Source organism: Danio rerio, chromosome 5, assembly GCF_052040795.2.
Source record: "Danio rerio strain M-AB ecotype USA chromosome 5, GRCz13ab, whole genome shotgun sequence".
In the NCBI taxonomy this organism is placed as follows: domain Eukaryota; kingdom Metazoa; phylum Chordata; class Actinopteri; order Cypriniformes; family Danionidae; genus Danio; species Danio rerio.
The window spans coordinates 26,563,122-26,581,709 of record NC_141025.1 but is presented as its reverse complement, the minus strand read 5'-3'; the positions used below and the strand labels follow the sequence as shown (position 1 = coordinate 26,581,709).

The window sequence follows — 18,588 nt, the reverse complement described above, 5'->3', positions numbered from 1 at the left end:
TATTGGCCCACAAACCCATGCACAGAGGCACGTGGATAGTGGATTTTGGAGAAAGACAGGTGCAGTGCTTTCTGCCTTTATTCCATTGCAGACTTAAGGGCAGACATTTTTGAAGGCAGAGTTTAAAGTGAAGTGATACTCCTCATAGTGGCCTGTGTAACCCTTTCTTGAGGCTGTTTTGCTTTACGTTATGACTTAATGAAACATTGCATTGTATTGCAGTTTTACACTCTGATGGAATGCATTATATGGATTTTTACATTGATGCTTACCTTGGGTATGTAGTGTACATTGGTTAAAATGATGTAATGTTTGTCTGTTAATAGACTGAAAGTAACGTCACCCATAGTGTGCTGTTTATGCTAGGCTGTGTATTTACACCTGATAACAATGCACTTTTTTGTTGCATTAAATTTAATTTACTCACTCACTCACTCACTCACTAACTTTACCTTAAGGCAGATTTATACTCCTGCGCCAAGCGCTCGCGTATGGTCCGGCGCAGCCTTTATGCGGCTGCATAGCCCCAACACAATCTCATGGCAATTCGTAACTTTTTGATTTAGTGGCTAATTCGTATGAATTCATACAATCTAATTCGTACAATTTAGTACCATTTGCTCATCTCTCAATGACGGTTGGGTTTAGTGGTGGGATTAGGTGCCATGCCTCCTATTTCAAATCGTACATTTTCATCTGACTAAATTCGTATGAATTAGCCACTTAACTGGCGAAGCGTAACATACTGTTTTCTCGTGAGATCAGGCTGATAGCCCTCACCATTGCTGATGCTGATGTGCACCCCTGAAAAATTCTAACTACACATCGCAGTGACTCGCAGGTCAAGCTCTGTGATTGGTCGGCTTGCTAGTGGTGACGAGTGAGGGCGGTAATGAGAGCATCAAGCCTGATGGAGCGGGTGTGTACAATTGTCGAGTCCCGTGAAGGAGCTCAAGATGGAAACTTTTGTTTTGTGTTGACCTTAAGATTAAAGTTTTTGCACGTCCGCTGGTTCCCGCCTCTGAATGAGCTTGTACATTAAGGTAGCATTAAAATAAAAGAGAAGAAACTCGACACAGAGGAACATAAAAACATCACTGCCATCTAGCGTTTGGAAGTGTTATTGCAGAGCAACACCAAAAGCACGCAGAAGTATAAATGCACAGCTATGTGCAAGGCAGGTGATGTGGGTTACTTCAATCACTTGACGCAGAAGTAAAAATCAGCCTTTAGTTCCTGATTTGTCAGGGGTAACCACAGCGAAATGAACCGGCAATTACTCTGGCATATGTTTTATCCGACAGATGCCCTTCCTTGCACAACCCATCACTGGAAACCCCTATACATTCTATCATTTGCACACAAAATTCATACACTACAGTCATTTTTGTTTACCAAATTGCTCTCCAATTCATCTAAAGCGCATGTCTGTGAACTGTGGGGGGAGAACACGGGGAGAACATGCAAACTCCACACAGAAACGCCAACAGTCCTAACCCAGTGCCCACTGTGCTGCCGCAATTTCTGTTTATAGACACGCATTTGGGAGATCATGTTATTGCAAAGTTGATTTCAATTTTGCTGCATTCAAAAGTTATTGTTAACCTGTGAGGGTTTGTGACCAATTGTAATCTCACTGTGTGACCTCTTGTGCTGAGTTCAGACTGCATGATTTTAGCCTCGATTTTGACAACAAGTCTTGAGAACTCGCCAACAAAGGCCTGAAATCACAGGCAAATTGGTGCTCGTTCATTGGTGCTCGTGAACTACCAAAGACGCGATCTGAGAGAATCGCAGATGAGCCACTGACACCTATGAGATTTTTGTCATGCTAAATATCTGGGCCTCATTTTCAGTTTATTTGGACCCTAGAAGTGGAGGAAAAACAATAGTGGAAATTTGACAGGAGCACTCGTGTGTGTTTGACTTGTCATCTGAGCAATATCACAATCGAGTCGAAAAAGAAATAAAGTAAATAAACTGCTAATTCCCTTCAATACACCAGGGGAGCAAATTAAGTACATTTTCTACCCCACTAAAGGCTTCTTTCTCATGTAGTTAATACCAAAAGATACACTACTGTACATGACCTTGCGTTGTTTCCATTTCACTTCTCGCTTGTGTTTGGTTGTGAGATGTAGTTTGCAGACTGAGACAAAAGTTGTCGGTGATTCTTCCTATTGTAGAGTCATGCGGTGTGAAACCTCCTGTCGCCGATCCTTCCTACAGTGTAAACACAGCAACAATTGAAGGCAGCCCAGATAGTCATGCAGTGTGAAAACATCTGAGACACGACTACTTTGAAAATCATGCAGTCTAAACTTGGCATTAGATTAACTGAAAGAACTGAAACTTTAAATCTGCAGGATTGCAGTGCTGTAATAAAGTGGTGTAGGTTGCATTAATTTTAATATTTTGGATATAAATTAAATTTGGCTTTTTTTTTTTAAAAAGGTGTCACGCTACAACCGTTGCAGCACCCGTACAAATTGTACATGCCCAAAGTCTAATGTCAGGAAGGCTTAATTTAGGTGAAATATCTGTGGGTGATTTGAATTTAAGATTTTGTGCTTAAATTAGCATGCCTTCAAAATGCTGGTGAAAGGAGAGAAAGTGTAGTCCCAAAAGCTGAAAAAAGTCAGAGTGAATATCTGCTTTCTCTCAAATTTTCTTACCTGTGCTTCTCTCACTCTTTTTTCTTCCCCTTTCTCTGTAACCTGTGTCTCTCTTTCAGTCACTTTCTGTTCTTCTTTCTATTTCAGTCTCTCTCTCTCTCTCTCTCTCTCTCTCTCTCTCTCTCTTTCTCTTGCCCTGTCTCTGTGCTAAAGGCAGTGTTAGTGAATGGAGAGGAATGTAAAGTTTCACACGCAGGGGGCTCGTTCATTCGACACAGTCGTGCATTCAGGCCTTGCTTCCCACAGATTGGGTTTCTGCCGTTGTCTGTTCAGGGCCACTAAAAGCTAATTTGGACACTTATCCCGGCCCCATCTGAAATGCTTGAGTGGCCAAAAACTGACCCCCATACACTGATCGCCATCAGCAATCTGAGAGTACGAATCTTATCGGGACTAACTGCTCGTGTGATACGTCTGTTTTAAAGTCACTTTCGATCTCTAACACCCTTTTCTGTCTCAATCTTTCTCTCGCTTGAAGTTGCTTGTTTTTCCTCTTTAAGACCCTGTCTGTCTTTCTTACAGCTCTCTTTCTGTCTGTCTCCTCTCATCTGAGTGAAATATGAAAGAGTGTTATTGAGGGGATGCAGGGAGGGTGTTTGCATGAGAATGATGGCAGATTGGCTTTCTGTCTGACCGGCGGCTGTTGTGGACTGGATTCATCTAGATCTAAAAGACTGGTTTAAGATGACAGACGATTCCTTACTCCTCTCTTAAAGTCCAGTTGACCTTTACCCGCATCTCTTTCTCTCTTTTTCTATTCGCTTTCTGTGCAACAGGCCACAGAGTTTATTCAAATGCAGTAGACTTTTATGTCAAAATGTGATTTGTGCTTTGTTTTGTAACCTTAAAGACGAGTCAAGCCCATTGTCATGCAACGCATTTCGTCACTAGAGCTGAACTTGAGCCTGGTTCATAATCTTGTGGTCTGACTGCTTTAAAAGGTGTGTTCACTCTAAAATCAAAACTGTCATCATTAACTACTGTGAGAACTGGAGCGAATCAGAATGCAGGTTTCAGTGCCTTATTTTGGTGCCAATTAAATAACTTAAATCAGAGGCACAGGGGTCCATTCTTCGTACTTTGCTTAAATGATCTCAGATGACTGAGATCTAGCAGATTCTGTATCTTTTAATCTTGATATCTGATCTCTTGCTAATTTGGTTCTTCAGACAAGTTTGCAAATTAGATTAAAATGTCTGGATGAACTGATCTGAGATCTCTGCTTTTGTTGTGAAGGACTGTACTAATGATCCTCGAAATCATGATCAGCAATGCAACGATTGGCTGACGGCACAACAGCGTAATGACATCATTTGATTAATATTCATTTATCCATGTGAACAGAACTACATAGTATTCGTAGTAAACGGTTTGTTAAATATGTTATGCAGTAACTTGCCATCATTGTTGTGGGCTGTGCCGGCTTTACACTTTCAAGTGTCAAGAGTATTTAGCAATTTTATTTAGCAGTTTTACTTTTAGAGCAATGTTTCTTAGTCTAGTAGGCCTATTCTAAATGTCTCCTTAAATTGATTTTGCATCAGAAAGCACTTTATAATCGGTATCAGGTGTCTTCAACTTTTTACGAAGCATTAAATCACTGTCATATTAGTTGTCAAAACATGTGCATGAATTATCATTCCTTATAAAAAATAAAAAAAACTAGAATATTGGCCATGTCTATTACCATAAACAAATTGTACTAAAGCTGGATCAGTACTATAAATGAGTTCTTTGGTTGTGAATCTGGGGTCGCCACAGTGGAATGAACCGCCAAGTTATCCAGCATATTCAGTATTAATTAATTCAGTATTGTAAAATCCCCAAACAAAACCAATGCTACAATTATATTTTGCACATTAATTTAATTTGTTTTTGTAGGCTGTGTATATGATATAATTCTCTTGTGGGGGTAATTATGCTAGGTGAAAGGAAGGTAATTAAATATAATTCTCTGTTCCAATAAGGGGCATTACTTGTGCATTTGTGACATTTGAAATATTAGATGTGAAAAGCAGCAGTAAAACAGCTATGACTGTAGACCCATGTGTGTGATTGACAGGCCCCTCCGGGTGTTCTGATTGGAGCTGGAGAGATTGAGGTGTGAGATGGTCACTAATTAGCAGGGGGTTAATCAGCCCGTGGCTGTGGATCTTGTCGCGTTATTGATTATGTTGTGAAGGAGGTTTACTCAGGGGATTCTTAACTGCTAATAGAGAATCAATTAGAGTGTGTTAGAAAACACACTGCATGTAAGCATGGGTATGAGAGTGTTTCTCTGTCACAATGTGGCAGTCCTGTGTGCTTGACCCTCATTAATATCTTACAGCCATTGATCTGTAAATTATAGCCTTCAGTTTGTTGTGGTGTTTTCTTTATATTGTGTATTGTAAGTTGATATTATTTAGCACTAAGACTGATTATCTTTTTTCATATTTTATCAAAAATACAGTGATGATGTGAAGTATGATTATTTTTATCTGTTGTTAAACTGATAATTCAATGTTTAGATGTTCCGGGTTCGTGACGTCATTTACTTTTGCATTCTTTAAATTTTAAAGGACTGTACAGGCCCAATCCCCCCATAAGTGGTTCCGTTCTCTCATCAAATGGAATAGAATAACTTTTGCATAGATTATGATAGACATTTTTCTTTTTTCCTATGATTACTAACTATGTGCAGGAACCAACTAAATTAATTACAGCAACCTAGACCACACAGAGCCTAAAAAGGTACACTTTCGAATTTGAGTTTGCAATTTTAAAAAGCGCCTCTTATTTGGAGAGGTTTATTATAACACAGACAGCATATACAATTATTTTTAATCACTTTCAACAGTGTTTTATGAAAATTCAAAGGGTTTTCTTTCAAATTATACCAAAGTTTTTGTAAACATTTACATCACTGCATGTAGATTTGGGAAGCTTTTAAATTAGGGTAGGCAAAATGCTGGCAGAATGCACAAAATAGCACATGACTTTACGAGTTTAATGTATTTGATTCCTTTGATTTCATCATGTCAGTTTTCAGTATCACAATATCATTCAGAAATAATTGTGATGTGTTGAGTTGCTGGTCAATTTCATATCAAGCTGTCAAAATATTTCATGTAAAGTGTGATAGATTTGACCGTATCTATAATAAATGTCCTAATATATAAAAAGTTGAAAAGAACTAAATTATTAGTACATTTATTAACAAATTTCTGTAACATAATAAATATCTTTACTGTCACTTTTGATCAATTTGAATGCGTCCTTGGAAAATAATGATGTGCTAATAATGTAATACAATGTAACAAATGTCTTGTGAAATTATATAATATTGCACAATGTAATAATGTAGCATAAATTGATGTAATGTTGCATAAAAATACATATTGGTAAGATGATACCAACTAAGCTTTCCCCATTTTTTTAAAGCTGTATTTTTTTAATTTCCTTTTTTTTTGTTCTCAGTATTGGCCTGTTGATGAGACGTGTGTTTATGATGCGGACAATAAGCATGGTCTTCCAGAGCTCACTTCTCGTAGTGCTGGAGCCCTCGCCAATGATGAAAGGTGAGAAATGCACATGCACACCGTGTTCTTTTGCTTTTATTAATGAATATATTTCTTTATTATTATTATTATTATTTTTCTTTATTCATTATTCAATATTTTAGCGCTGCTCACAAATTACACATCTTTAAATTGTCCATTGTTTTTTTTTTTTAATAAAACAGAAAGGAAAACATCTTTCGTAATCATTTCAGTGCATTCAAAACATGTTTATTACTCCCTCGTGCATCTTGTGGGTACAGTATGTTCATAAGAGTCAAATGACTCACCTGTACGACGTATATTTGTGTGTATATATAGAAGTGAAATTGACCTCTTCTCCGCTGAGCTTTCTACTGTTCCCCTGCATTTAAGCATCCATAGGCCTGTCTCCGGTTTCCAGTGTTTTTTCACTGACAGGCTAAAGTGTCCATTTCAGCACCTAGCACTGAGTAAACAGGTGTTAAGCCAGAGTGAGTCTGAATTAAACTCTCAGCGTTGCATTAAACAACATAAGGTGATGGAAAATGGAAAGAAGACAAAAACAGAGTGAAAATCAAAAGATTAATTCAATTTTTTTTACATTTTGCTTGATTTATTTTATTAATCATAATATAAGGTTAATTAATACATTTACACTCTTTATACAACAGAATTTTATTTGGTACTTAAGGGAAATCTGGAGAATGTTACACAAACAATAGGTTGTTTTCACATGACATCATTGATGACGCGCGAGACTTGGGGCAGGAAGCGATTTTTCTGCATAGGAATCGCTATCAGAACATCAAAATGTTTCTGTTTTATGTAGTTTATAATTGTTTAAATTGGCCAAAATGAGAAATGCCGAACAGCTTTTATAGTCTTTCAAAAGTTTTTGCTCATAAAGGGGCAAAGTTCAAGAAACTGACTGAAAATGGAAGAAAAGGCAACATGTAATCAACATTCATTCAATACATCCATGTGTACCAACGATTTTGAACGCGATAATTCGTTTGACAGCAGCAATAAAGATTAGATACAGGTGTAGCTATGTGTATAAATATGGTAATGTTTATAAAATGCTAGATGCAAGCACCACCACACTTACACAAAATCCAGAAGAATATAAACAACGTACCCTGCCATGTAATCGCTGCAATGAAATCTCTGTTTTGTTTTGCAATAATCCAAGTATTTACTGGCGTTTTGATGGAATAAACAACTGTAACTTAAATGTCTACATGCTTGGCAGCAGCAGAGAATGTTTGTTGATGGTAAATTCATGACAGAACAAAAAAGAAATGTAACCCTTGTGACAAAATTATAAACTATAAAACTGTAAATAATAAAACTATAGTAATTCCTGTAGTATTTTTCATGTAGTGTAATTGCTTATACAGTATACTGCCTTGATGACAGGCTAATATATTTTAGTTCAGTAGAAAAAACTCTGCCCTCTTGATGATATGTCATGCCCATTATTTGTGCTAATTTTCTATTTTCTTTGAAATATGGTATAAATTGCAAAAATGCAGACTTTCCTCTATGTCTCTGATTCCTTTTTACTTCCTGACCTCCATCTGAACTTCACCAGAACAATGTAATTGGAAACAACATATATTTTCCAGATTTCACTTAAGTACCAAATAGGGATGTGCGGTTTGGGCAAAATATTTAAATGCAATTTTGTTGAACAGATACTGCGATTTCGATTTGATTAGCGATTTTTGTAGGCAAGCTTTAGCCTAATATTCTGTATCGTAGCTTCTTACTGCTAAATTGCAGTGGGTGTTAGTTAAAAAAAGGAACTGAAAAGATACTAACTTACTCAAAATTTATTAAAATTTGTTTATAAATATTCAGAAATTAAGCACAATTTTTTTTCTAGAGCAAACAGTAGTGAGTTATGGCGTTAGTTATTTTCTGGTGCCTTCCTGATGTTTTATCATGATGTAACTTCTGCAAACAACTGTAAAATTGTACTTTTTACTTTTTACTGCTAGATTGAGTGTAACTGGCAATACTTTTAGTTGACTTTTTAGCAAGACACTCCTCATGTTGCAGTCTGTGGTGCTTTTTTAGGCGTTGGCTGTTGTTTTTTCTCTTGCTGTGGCAACAATTCTGCAACAGCTCTTACAAATGACCTGTTTTTGTTTGGTGTGTGACGTTGAAACCAAAATATTCCTATATTAGCGACATACTGATTAATTTGCCTATTAATGCTTCTGAAGTGTCACATAGTTTGGTTGCGCAATTCTGATTGGGTAGAATGAAAGTTTGCTCACTCAATTGGCTAGTAAGACTCAGACACAGATGCCAGTCACGCATTTGCTCTGGGTGAGGGAAATTATATAATACATCAGCGCAATCTCACGGCAATTCGTAACTTTTTGATTTAGTACATTTTCATACGAATTAGCCACTAAACTGACAAAACGTAAAATACTTACGTTTCCTCGTGAGATCAGGCTAAATACATACAGTTAAAGTTGGAATTATTAGCCCCCTGAATTATTAGCCCCCATTTATTTTTTCCCCAATTTCTGTTTAACGGAGAGAAGATTTTCAACACATTACTTAACGTAATAGTTTTAATAACTAATTTCTAAAAACTAATTTATTTTATCTTTGTCATGATGACAGTAAATACTATTCGACTAGATACAGTATTCTTCAAGACATTTCTTTACAGCTTAAAGTGACATTTAAAGGCTTAACCAGGTCAATGAGGTTAATTAGGCAGGTTAGGGTAATTAGGCAAGTTATTGTATAACGATGGTTTGTTCTGCAAACTATTGAATAAAATATACCTTAAAGGGGCTAATAATTTGGACCTTAAATTACTTTTAAAAAATTAAAAACTGCTTTTATTTTAGCCAAAATAAAACAAATAAGACTTCTGTGAAAATTTCCTTGCTATGTTAAATGTAATCTGGGAAATATTTAAAAAAGAAAAAAAAATCAAAGGGGGGGCTAATAACTGTACTTGACTTCATTTCATTATTTGCTTAAAGTTTTATTTTTTTTTGGTTGCCTTAGGTTTAATATGAAATCCAATGTACCAGAGACTGATATCTTACCAAAGCCAAGCTTTCAGTATATTGATCCAGCATTGGAACAGTGTGCTGCCTTTTCCGAGAAATTATCTTAAACTTTTATTCTGTGAGTCTTCTGCAAGACTCCCGTAGAGCTGTTCTGATAACCGTCTTCACAGTCTTAGTTCTTGGATTAAGCACAAAAGTCAAGCAAAATTTTATGCATGAACCATATAGAAGTGATCATACAGAAGTTATGTCAAACATACTCGCTCCCCGTTCAACTTGCTTAAGTGAATTTGCGTTTCTGTCTCTGTCTGCAGAAGCTAACTCTATTTTACCTTGAGTATTCTCAAGGCTCGCTTTGATAAATGAATAAACCCATATTCATACCCTCTGCCTGTTTTTCTTTTTTTTTTTCGCCCCGCGCTGTCTCTTTCTCTCACAGGTGCTTTGAATGTTTATTTAATGAAAATGAAAAAAGAAAGCCGGGAAACTCTTGCGTTTTAGCTGTTTTACTCTGTATTTTTTGCCACTGTATTACTTCTTCCCCAGGATGTCGTGGCTTTTTAGTCGAGATGTTTTTGTCAGCGAGCTTCTGTTTGACAACTCCCTCATCTCTCTGTCTTTTTTATTCTCTCTCTCTGTCTTTCTTTTTGCCGCTCTCCCGAATGAAACGGAACAAAGCAGCTCTGCACCCCGTCTAACCCCCCTTAAAAAAAAAAAAGAATGATAAAGTTCTGCAGAAAATATTTTTCAATATTGTATGAGACTGGATGCCTCAGAAGAGCTGATTTTCCTTCCTGTGGTTCCTGGATAAGTAATGGAGAAGTCTTGTTAGGCAGAACTAAACATTTCCAGTGAATAATTCAGATGGAGCTGGATGTGAAAGCTTTATGATTTTTTTGTGAAAATGGGCCTGGGTAATGACTGATTTAAGATTCATGATTTTTGGAGACTTTAATTGTAGACGGTGTCATGCTCCAAGTGGACTTTACTTGGGTAAATAAAATCATCCACTTCAGAATGGCCAACACAGCACTAATTTCTAAGTGCCAATTGGAGCAACATATAGTTATATTTTCAACATAAACTGGTAGTTTGATACTAATAGTCTGAGAGGGCTCTTGAGTGTTGAGTTAAGTTAAAGACCAAGTACACTACAGTATACACACACAAAAAAAAAAAACTTACTGGATGATCTCAATTTCCAATAATCCAAAAAAAAAAAAAACTATTCACACAGTTAAGTACAATTGAGTCGGTCCAACATGATTTTTTCAAATAAATGTTTAAATGCATTTGTGTTTTTATTTAAATTAAACTTAAAGATCTGATAATATCATGTGTCTATTATGTGTCATACATTTTAAAGTCTCTTAGTTTTACTCAAAGTCATCCTAAAAGAGCCATTTTTTAAGCAAATTTCTAAAGTTATATAAACAGTTGATTGAGACAGATCTCAGAACTAATTTTAGGACAGTTATTGCTCACTGAGCAAAGTAACAAACCATATTTTTGTCATTGTTATTTATTGTAAATATTCTGAAATTAAGCACAATTTTTTTCTAGAGCAAACGGTAGTGAGTTATGGCGTTAGTTATTTCTTGGTCAATTCGTAATGTTTTTCATGGTGTATCTTCTGCAAACAACCGTAAACTAACAAGTCTTTCTATTAACTTTAAACACCTAAGATAACTTTTATTGTCAACATTTCCCTCTTTTAAATCAATCCTACGCAAAGCATGCTAGGGACTACAAATCCCTCAACCAGGTAGTTGGACCAACACAATTCCTTCAGGTTGTCCCATAGATGTGTGAACCTGCACTGGTCTCGCGGTTTGGTTCGGTTATGATTATCATGCCATCGATTCGGTTCAATTTGATATCTCAGTGCATCAAGATGCGTTGCCAATGCTTTCCATACACAATTTTATATTTCCTGACCATTACAATTTTATATTATACCTGCTGACCATTGACAAGCAAGTTCTTACACCCCAATGATTGGTCACACACTCAAAAGAAAGGGTGGCAATTGGCTCTAACGCCTCTAATTAATGATGTTCACTGATGAGTGACTTTGATAAATGGTCAATCGATCACAGCTGAGCTTGCCCATGATAGATATGTAGGAAAAAACTCGAGAGGAAAAAGAAAGAGAAAGATATAGAGAGAGAGAAATGGAGTTTACTTTCATTTTCTCAATCGCAGTGAAATAACGTCAGAGAAAGATGCACGTAGTGAATTGTGCTGCGTTCCTGCATTTTAAAGTAGTTGGACTGTTTAAATTACTCGCTCTCGCCTCCCTCGCCACAGCAAGCTACTGCAATAAAGCGCGTATGAGATAAATTACATCAGTACACAATAACCGATTATGATTATTACTGAATCGATACCGAATTGTCCACGTCTGCATCGCGGTGCACCGAAGAAACAATTACTTTAAACACCCCTTTTTATGGCCCAACATTAAACGCCTAAGTTAACTTATTAGTTTACAAAATTAGGTGGACTAAACATTAAACAAATAAATTATCCTAAACATATACATGAATGGTGTTTTTTCAGCCCATTTTAAATGGGTAGTTTGAACAAGCAGCAGTAAACATTTTTGTAGTGTAGATGCACTATATCATCAGGCACATGTTCAGACTCGTAATTTCAGTCATTTTAGTAACTGTAAGTTTATATAATCAGAAGAAAAATTTCACACAACATAAAGAAATGTAAAAATATTTGTGGTCATTTTGTAGTGATTTACTGGGGGAAATGATCAAGGCAGTGGTTAGGAGTATTTTTCAAATTTAAGGTCTACTGTTATTTTATTATTTTTGTTTTGCTTTGGTTTTGTGTTTTTGATTTGTGTTTTTGATTTTGCGTGTGCGTGTTCGTGTGCATTTGTGTGTGTGTGTGTGTGTGTGTGTGTTTGCTGTTCTTTGACTTGGTTATTTTCTTTGTTTTTGTTTTGCTTTTTGTTTCTTTGCTTTTGATTTGCTTGATTTTGGGTACATTTGCTTTTTCATTTTGTCATTTTGTTTTTTTTGTTTTTGTTTGTTTATTTTTTGTTTTTATTTTGCTTATGTTTTGTGTGTGTGTGTTTATTATTTATCATATTTGTTTTCAGATAAGTGGATTTAGTTAGGCTTTCACAGAAGTGGTAAGTCTAGTAATCCCAGTGACTGTGATTGTTTGGTTTGGTTTGTCCACAAAATAAGGCAAGATGGAAAATTAATGCTGACAGAGAATGATTGCGGCTCTTTGCCCATTCGTCAGATCATTTACACTAGAAACGGGTCAACAATAATTTTAGACACCATTTTTGACCAATCAACTCACTTCAGAACACTAAGAATGTGTACATCCATTGGCAGGCAAAAAGCAGTCTTTCATTTTCCTATTTCTTGCATCATTCAACCCTGCAGTGGGCATATGAGTTGACTAAGGGCTGGGCCGATATATTATATAAAATCAAATCGTGATAAAATTGATGTCAATAACAATAAGCTCTGGACTTTTCTACTCTATATTTTTACTCTACATTCACCCAGCAGAAATGAGAATCAATAGGAATCTAAAAGTGTGTTAATATTAGAGATATATCGAATTTTCAGCCACAAAAAACATTTACCAGCCGAAAATATGTTTTTCCATTTAATGGACCCTCTAATTTTTGTGGCTTCAGTCATTGCCTTTAATCTAAAAGCATTAACAACCTATATCAAAATCTATATCATTATAATTCAATATGAAAAATAATTATAGAGATAGCAGTTTTATTATATCACCCAGCCCTAAGTTGACTGCAACCTAAGCCTTTTTATATTTTGCAGTGTATTGCATTGATTGTATGTATTATATCCTTTGTGTTTTTCAGTTATGGCGGTGCTGAGTCTGAGTTTGCAGCATTTCATTGCGGGTCTGATCACCACACTGACTTTCACCACGATGATGAACTGCACACAGAGAGCCGAGGAGAGCATACAGGTATCAAACGCCACACTTTTTCACTGACCGCAGCTTTTCATGTTTCCTGACACATCAGAATAGATTGCTTAACGCTGTAACACGTGTTCACCCGAGGTCAACAGCATGACAAATCAGTTTCAACAGCTCTGAAGACAACAAAACCTGCATCTTACGGTTTTTGATAGTCGTTGACAGGTAGAGCCTAAGAACAGGCCGTCAGCTGCAGAAAGCCTTAGAGTGTTTGCTGTCTGGCAAATATGTGAGCACATCACAGCAGTCAAAAGCTCATTTATCTGTCAGTCAATACTCAGAGACTCTGTACTCAGAGAACCAAGCAGATTTCGTACTCTTTAGCTCTACACGTCAACCTATTTCAACTCATCAATCACCAACAAAGCATGAACATCAGAAAGTATATTCACATTCACAGATTTGACATTTTGATTTCTTTTTATATATTTATTTCTTTTTTAATTTGTCAGGGTTATGACTTTGGTAGTAGCAATATTTCAGTAGTTCGCTTGCTCTGGCACATTGAACAGTGAACAATGCAGGTTGTGTTATTTAATGAACCCTGATGAATTCCAGTCTTCTCTATGGTTTCTAAACCTTCTTTACAGCTAAGGTTTTAAGCAGTTACATCTTCTAACTTATCAGCTGTTTATTTGTACATCACCATTCAAGCCGTTCAAAACTTTGGCGATATAAATAATTGTTTGAAACTTCAACTTCTATTTTGTAACACATTGTCAGTAAATAAATTGATTATAAAAAAAACTGACCACAAAATAATAAACAGAAATATCCAAATATGCCTGTAAGTGTATATTTAAAGGGTATTTCTTGATGTATACTGTTCAGAAACTCCTTTGGCAACATTCACTTTCTTCTTACATTCATCGTCCTTTCAGGAAAATATCACACAAAACAACAGGAAAGCACTTCTTTGATAATAAAAAGTGATAAATTGGCAAATAAAAGAAATGGCCAACCCAGAGTCCTGATCCTAACCTGATTGAAAGTTAGGCTGCCAGCTGCATAGAGTTTATGTAATAATGGAAGTTACCAATAATAGATTAGCACCAATTACCTTGAAGGTTTCTCAAGGCCCAATTTTACTCTACTACAATTTAGTTTTAAAATGGCATTTTAGAATGAAAACAATCCACGTACACTCTGGCGTTTCACCTAGCGTTTCTGAAAAGATCTCTGTCCAAACTACACCGCTAAAAACGCACATCATGTGACCACAAACACTCTGGCATGTGCTGCAGCGTATGGCTAGTAACTCAGGGGGGCTAATAATCCTGACTTTAATTGTATGTAGCTACACAATGCTTTAACATTTTTGGTGTCTGCTAAGTTGTTAATATCAAAATGAAAATAGGCAGTTCCATATATAATGTTTTCATTTTATTATTAAAATAGTAAAACAATGTAGCGAGGGGGGTGCGAATGATGTTATAAAGTAGATTGTTCCCTTTGAATATTTACCCGACGTATCCTCGGGAGTTTGTTTTCCATATCAAACTTGGAAAGGATGCAAGACTGAACTTTGTGAAGTTAATATTGAGAAAAAGCTTTGATCAGTTGCAGCCATGCCTCCTTTTACAGACGTCTCCATTTTCACCCATCCACACTGACATGCAGCAGAAGCATTTTTTAAAAAAAAACGAAAACGGCCTCTTCAGTATTTTCAAAACGCTCTGTTTTCTGAGCTCGGGAACTCCAGGGTAGTGTGGATGGAAGGCATAACTGTAGAAAAATTAATGCGTTTTAAAACTATAAGTGTAAACGAGGTCCTAAAATTTTCTCCAATTGAGATTTTTCTTAGATATCTCATTTAAAATGTAATACTGTGCTTCATAAAATATGTGCCCCAAGATTCTGCTCTTTAACTTCTATTAGAATAATTTCAAAAAGACCAAAAAATGTAGGAAATAGATAATACATAATATACTAATTGTGATATTCACCATGTTATACTGTAACCCGACTTCATTCCAGGTGTTTATTACCTTTACAGCGGAACAAATATCAACAAAAACAGTCAATTCTTGTCTTCACAGCAATCAGTGCTCTATGTGGCCCTATAAACATTCAGGGTGTCCGCGGGGGCCTTAAAAAGTAAAAAAGTTGATAAAACAATTATTAGTAAATGAAGGCCCTTAAAAGGTATTAAAAAGTCTTAATCACATTTTTACGAGGTCTTAATTTTTGTTCGAGCATTTTCCAAAGTGTTTGACTGTAAAAAAAGCATACGTTTATTTAATTTCCTTCTAATATTAACAACGGTGTGCTCGATCCACATGATTAGTTTGGCTGGTGTCCAGCCAAGCTCCTCCATCCAGGTGATGGTACGATATTTGCGAAGCTCTACACATGTGGAGAAACCATAGAGCAAAACGGATGGCAAAATGGGAAAATGTAACTTTGCCTACTCCTGGTTGGAGAAAGACAGGTTTAAACATTGGCAGAAACCTGTCGCCGAAAACAACTGCGTAATTTATTCTTTCAAGCTTTGTTTCTTCCGAGCTTATCCAAGTTCTGTTGCATGGTTTGTGCTCCAGTGATTTATTTAACTACAACTGTTTATTAACAACTGTTTATAAAGTTAAAGGTTTGGATACTGATTAGAACCTAAAGTGGCAATGAGGTCTTAAAATATTCTGAGAAGGTCTTTAAAAAGTCTTAAAAAGGTTTTGAAATTACCCTTAGGATTTCTGTATATACCCTGACATCTCTCTTTTTATTTGTTGATTTGTTCTTATTTTCTATGTGTTTATTTATTTATTTATGCGTCCCCCAGATGATAAATGGTTGTTCTCACCGTTCATCGATATCTCTCCCCTCCCATGTTCTCTCGTTTCATCCACTCGTTCATCTTTGACATGACTGTATTGTCCCGTTTTAATGGGCCTTCGATGCTCGCACGTGATCTTTCACTGCTCTCTCTGCTATTTTTCACTCCATCAACTCAATACCAGCTGAATTAACGGCACTAACAAAACTCATTTAAACAATAAGTGAATCTCCGCTATGTTTTCCCTTTATCTCTAACCAATTAGAAAACTTCAAGAAAATATTCAGGAGGAAAATTGTGGACTGTGGGTTAATTTCCAATGTGCTTATGAGATGCATACGGTAGCAAGAGCAGCTTGTGTGTGTGTTTGTGTCTGTTTGTTTTAAGGTGGTTTTAGATGACCGAAAACCGATACTGTGAATGTTTGTGAAAAGGCCCAGGAGGGAGAAACTGAACACCTTAAACAAGTTTGTAGGAATAAAGGTACTTCACTTAACTTTAGTGGCGGGGCCATGTGAAGGAATGGACTTGGCTTTGCTTTCCTATCTGAAGGAAGGGAGTATTAAGACCAAGTCAGACAGACATCCAGACAAGAGAGAAAGAGAGAGAGGCGGTCAGACTGCTCTTTCATCCTGCTGGTTTGAATTGAAGCAGAGTAAAAAATTGATAAATAGGCATCAAGTCATTGTTTTTATATTTGTAAAAAAAACATTGTCAGAAGCAACAATTGTGCTTGTATTATGACAAGTTGCATTAAGGCTATTATGACAGTGGCATGACTTTAAATCTGGTTTATTATTTTATTAATTTATGTTACTTTTATCTTTTGCTCTTCTCTCTATAATTTAAGAGTGCCTTGTTCTATAAAAAAGAGATAATTCTTAATATTTATTCATCATTCATTCATTTTCTTTTGGCTTAGTCCCTTTATTAATCAGGGGTCGCCACAGTGGCTGGATATGTTTAACCCATCACTGGGAAACATCTATACACACTCATTTACACACATACACTACGGACAATTTTAGCTTACCCAAATTACCTATACCGCATTTTTTTGGACTTGTGGGGAAAACCGTAGCACCAGGAGGAAACCCATGCGAAGACAGGGAGAACATGCAAACTCCACACAGAAATGCCAACTGACCCAGCCGAGGCTCGAACAAGCGACCTTCTTGCTGTGAGGCGATTGTACTTCCCGCTGCGCCACTGTGCTGTTCTCTTAATATTCAGAATGCTTAAATTGGCATATCACACTGCATATCTGGTGAGACTAGTTATAATTGGGATTTTGTGCTTGATATTATGCATATTTATTAATGTTTGCTTGTTTTAAATTGTTCTTTTCTGTCATCTAACACTTAAAGTAGATAATTAAAATGCTTAAAATAATAACATTGTTTAATTGAATCAGTAGGAAATCTTGTAATGAATCTTGTCTTTGTACTGCCCATTGAACAATTTTAAGTATTACTTATAAATGTTTAATATTTAATAATATTTTCATATTATAATAATTTTTTAATTGTAATATACATTTTTGTAACTTTTTTATGTTTAAGTTATGTCTGTTTAACTGATATTTTTTTATGAATAACATAGTTTTTACTGAATAACCATAAATTACTGAATAACTGTAAATATATATATATATATATATATATATATATATATATATATATATATATATATATATATATATGTATATATATATATATATATATATATATATATATTGATAATGTTTTAATTACATTAATTGATATTTAATCTTTTTATATATTTATTGAAAAAGTTACATTTATTTTTTATACGCCAGTGTTTGTTATTTTTAATTAGGTCTTATCTTTGTATTTTCATTTTTAATATTGAATAGATAATTTATTAATTTTTATCTTTTTTATATTTTTTATTCTCTAATTAGATTTTTTTTTTAGCTTAGACTTAGATATGTTTTATTTTAATTGTCTTTATCTAATAGTTACATTAATTTATGCTCTATGTCAGTATGGTAGTTAGTAAAAGATAGCAAAACTACACTACCTGAAAAAAGTCTTGTCATCGATAACAGTTGTAAGAGCAACAAATAATAACTTGACTTCTAGTTGATCATTTGGAAAAGTGGCAGAAGGTAGACTTTTACACTGAATCATCTGTTGAACTACATCCTAATCATCACAAACAATGCAGAAGACCTATTGGAACCTCCATGGACCCAAGATTCTCACTAAAATCAGTCAAGTTTGGTGAAGGAAAAATCATGGTTTAGGGTTACGTTGAGTATGGGGGTGTGCGAGAGATCTGCAGAGTAGATGGCAACATCAACAGCCTGAGGTATTAAGACATTTGTGCTGCCCATTACATTACAAACCATAAGAAAAGGCAAATTCTTTAGCAAGATCTCAGCATCCACAATAAAGTTTCTTAAAGCAAAGAAGGTCAAGGTGCTCCAGGATGGCCCAGCCCAATCACCAGAGTGAACATTATTAAGCATGTCTGGAGAAAGATGGAGACATTGAAGATGAATCCAAAGAATCTTGATAAACTTTGGAAGTCCAGCAAGAATGTTTTCTTTGCCAATCCAG

At 35.6% G+C, this 18,588-nt stretch overlaps 1 protein-coding gene across 1 annotated transcript in view; it reads left to right on the top strand.

Annotated features, from left to right (window-relative positions):
* The window catches only part of slc33a2 (solute carrier family 33 member 2), a 43,792-nt gene that overhangs the window by 19,521 nt on the left and 5,683 nt on the right, over positions 1-18,588 (top strand). Inside the window, exons 4-5 of the mRNA XM_087253498.1 lie at positions 6,135-6,235; positions 13,109-13,218. Coding sequence (XP_087109624.1) covers positions 6,135-6,235; positions 13,109-13,218 — 211 coding nt within the window. The remainder of the gene's footprint in view (positions 1-6,134; positions 6,236-13,108; positions 13,219-18,588) is intronic.